This window comes from Dioscorea cayenensis, chromosome 1 (assembly GCF_009730915.1).
Source record: "Dioscorea cayenensis subsp. rotundata cultivar TDr96_F1 chromosome 1, TDr96_F1_v2_PseudoChromosome.rev07_lg8_w22 25.fasta, whole genome shotgun sequence".
NCBI classification, from domain to species: Eukaryota; Viridiplantae; Streptophyta; class Magnoliopsida; order Dioscoreales; family Dioscoreaceae; genus Dioscorea; species Dioscorea cayenensis.
Window position 1 is genome coordinate 15,878,205 of NC_052471.1, and position 2,977 is coordinate 15,881,181.

The window sequence follows — 2,977 nt, forward strand, 5'->3', positions numbered from 1 at the left end:
GCTCTCTTACTTGTTGTTTTTACTTTTGAGAATTAAATAATTGTCACACTTATCACTATTGATCTTTCACATAGCTAAGATGCGGATTAAGTGTTTTTATTCCCTACTCCCTTTGGATTTGATACCCTCTCATCTGGGATTATTACTTCGACAAACCAGTGCACTTGCGGGATATACGCAAGGGGACCTTGTCAAACACTTCACTCCGTTGCACTCGCAACTAAGCCCCCACAGAAGGTTATCCCTTAGCCCGTTCACTCTACTATGGCTACAAAGAACTCTTTGAATGTGGAGGTAGGATAGATCACACCGGAGGGGAAAGGGGACGCTACACTACCTCTCGACTCACCCTCTCAACCCTCTCCAATCTAGCTTTGTATAACTCTCATGGTGTGTCACTCACTCACAAGTTTACCAAAAATAACTCTCAACCCTAGTGTCACTCTAAGAGAGTATTCATATAATCAAGCATACAAGATTGGAACTCACAATAAACATCAATTAATTGAAAGCATAATAAAGAGATTCAATTAAACGAATACATCCTAGGGTTCACAAATACCCAAGTACCGACTAGGGGTTTAGCTCTCCATGGAGCTAGATACAATCAATGAAATCGAATGTAAAATCAAAGCATCCATAGAAAACCCCCTCGTTAGTCGTGACAATGGTCTTATGGAGATTTCTCTACTCGTCGCAAGGGTCCCTTTGTTCGGCCTAGGATACACCTCGTCGGATCGGTGCCGACGAAAGCCCTCCACTAACCTTCCTCCAAACGGTGTGCGATGTTGGAGCCGTAGAACCTCAAAAAAGCCCTAGCCAATACCTCTCAAAACCCTAGCCACAGCTTTCTCTCAAGTTGGGGAAAAGATGGAGAAAAGAATGCTGAAATCGGGGCTGAAATCGGCTTTTAAAAAGCTGGAATCGGGAATCCACACACCCCTGTGAGCACCCTATGGATTTTTCAAATGGGCGTGTGGAATTTCCACATGCCCTTGTGGATTCTCTATTTTCCTATTTTCTCGGGCGGCTGTGAATAGTGCTGGTACAGTATTTTTGCTACAACACCCCTACTACAGTACCGGCCCGAAATACTCCCGAATCCATGCTTTCATTGAGGTAATGCAAACGGGCACACATTTACGTCATGAATCGCTTTGCTTCTACAATAAAGGACATGTTGGTGGAGATCTCGTTCTATATGCACAAGTCGGAATGCTTGAATGTGACTGCCCTTGTACCCCTCCAAATAGTTGTACTAGCTTGACTGTGAGGAGGTTGGCACACATTCCCGCATCTCGAAACCGACCTATGACTTCGCGTTTGAACAATAGCAAGATTTCCTCCAAATTGGTGCATTACGACCCACATTGGCTTCTTTCTTTCATATTTGGCCTCACAACCCTACCTGCACGAAAGTAACATAAATACACACATATTAGCGTTAAAACCCGAGAAAAGTCATGCTCAACACAAGGAAAGAACACTTCGTATTCTTATCGCACAAGCACTTATTAGGTGCAAAAGCAAGAATATGGAAGTAATGAATTGATTAAACTGGTCTCACCAAAAATCCACGAATTTGAATGATTAGGAGTGGGAAGTAAGTTGGGTGGCTTCTTCTTTTTGTTGACCAATTTCTTCCACCAACGAGTTGCTTGGGAGACTTTCATCGTCGGTGAAATAGGGAGTATGGTTGCTTCTACCCTCACCGCATCTAGATGTTGTTAGTCCTCCACTCCTTCTACAATAGTCTCATTATCAAAAGGGTCATCATCAAGTAATTCTAATAACTAGTTTTTCATGAACATGTCCCACACAACATCAAAAACCAAGTCATCAATAGCATCCACAAAATAACAAGTATCATCAAAGTCCATCGTGTGGCACATAGAATCATGGAGCTTGAAAATCACTTCATCTTCTCCCACTCAAAGGGCCATGCGACCATCCTTGACATCAATAAGAGCCTTGCATGCAGCCAAAAATGGTTTGCCCAAAATTAATGGAACCTCAACAATGTTATTGATATCCAAGATAACAAAGTCCACTGGAAAAATAAATTTGTCTACCTTCAGCAAAGCATCTTCAATGATTCCATGGGGTTGTTTGATGGAACTATCGGCCAATTGTAGTGTCATCAGAGTGGGCTTCAGCTCCTCAAGCCCAAGCTTTTGAAATATTTTATAAGGCATGAGATTTATGCTTTTCCCCAAATCAGTGAGTGCCTTTTTATCAATCAACCCTCCAGTCATGAAAGGAATAATGAATCCTCTGGGGTCTTTTTCCTTCTTGGGGAGAGAGTTGGTGATCAATGCTGAACACTCCTCACTGAATGTTACTGATAACACGTCTTCCAATTTTCTCTTATTTGTGAGCAATTCCTTCTAGAACTTGGCATATCTTGACATTCGATCAAAAGCTTCAACAAATGGAACATTGATATGCAAGGTCTTGAACATGTCAAGGAATTTCTTGTATTGCTCATCTTGTTGATCTTTTCTTACCTTCGCAGGGTAGGGGTGTTTAGGTTGATACACAGGTGGTGCACTCTTCTCCTTACCCTGCTCCATGGTCTTTTCAATTTGACCAATCTGGGCCTCAAGGTCAATAATATTGGATGGCTCAACTTCTTTTTCTGGTTACTTTTTAACAGAATTTGGGAGCTTCTTCGCACTTCTTAATGATACACCCTTAAGGGATTCCTTCGGGTTGATCTCAATGTTATTAGGAAGTGACCCCGTAAGCCTCTCTTTAATAAATCTAGAAATTTGAGCCATATGGTGCTCCAAATTCCATATTGTGGCATTAGTGTTCCTAATCATCTCTTCATGATTCAAAAGATGACTCTCTGTACCCTTCATGAATTGACTAAGCAACCTAGTGAGTTCAGGAATTGAATTTGAAGAGGACGAAGGTTGTGATGATTGTGTGCTCGGTGGAGGAGTTCTATTTTGTTGACCTTTCCCTTGTCCTG

General features: G+C 41.9%; 1 protein-coding gene across 1 annotated transcript; it reads right to left on the reverse strand.

Annotated features, from left to right (window-relative positions):
- Positions 1–1,931: 1,931 nt before the first annotated feature.
- On the reverse strand, positions 1,932–2,573 carry LOC120255420. Its single transcript, XM_039263276.1, has 2 exons — positions 2,508–2,573; positions 1,932–2,387 (listed from the first exon to the last, which is right to left on the reverse strand). The coding sequence occupies exons 1-2, from the start codon at positions 2,571–2,573 to the stop codon at positions 1,932–1,934; spliced, it is 522 nt and encodes a 173-aa protein (XP_039119210.1).
- Between the last annotated feature and the right edge of the window lie 404 nt (positions 2,574–2,977).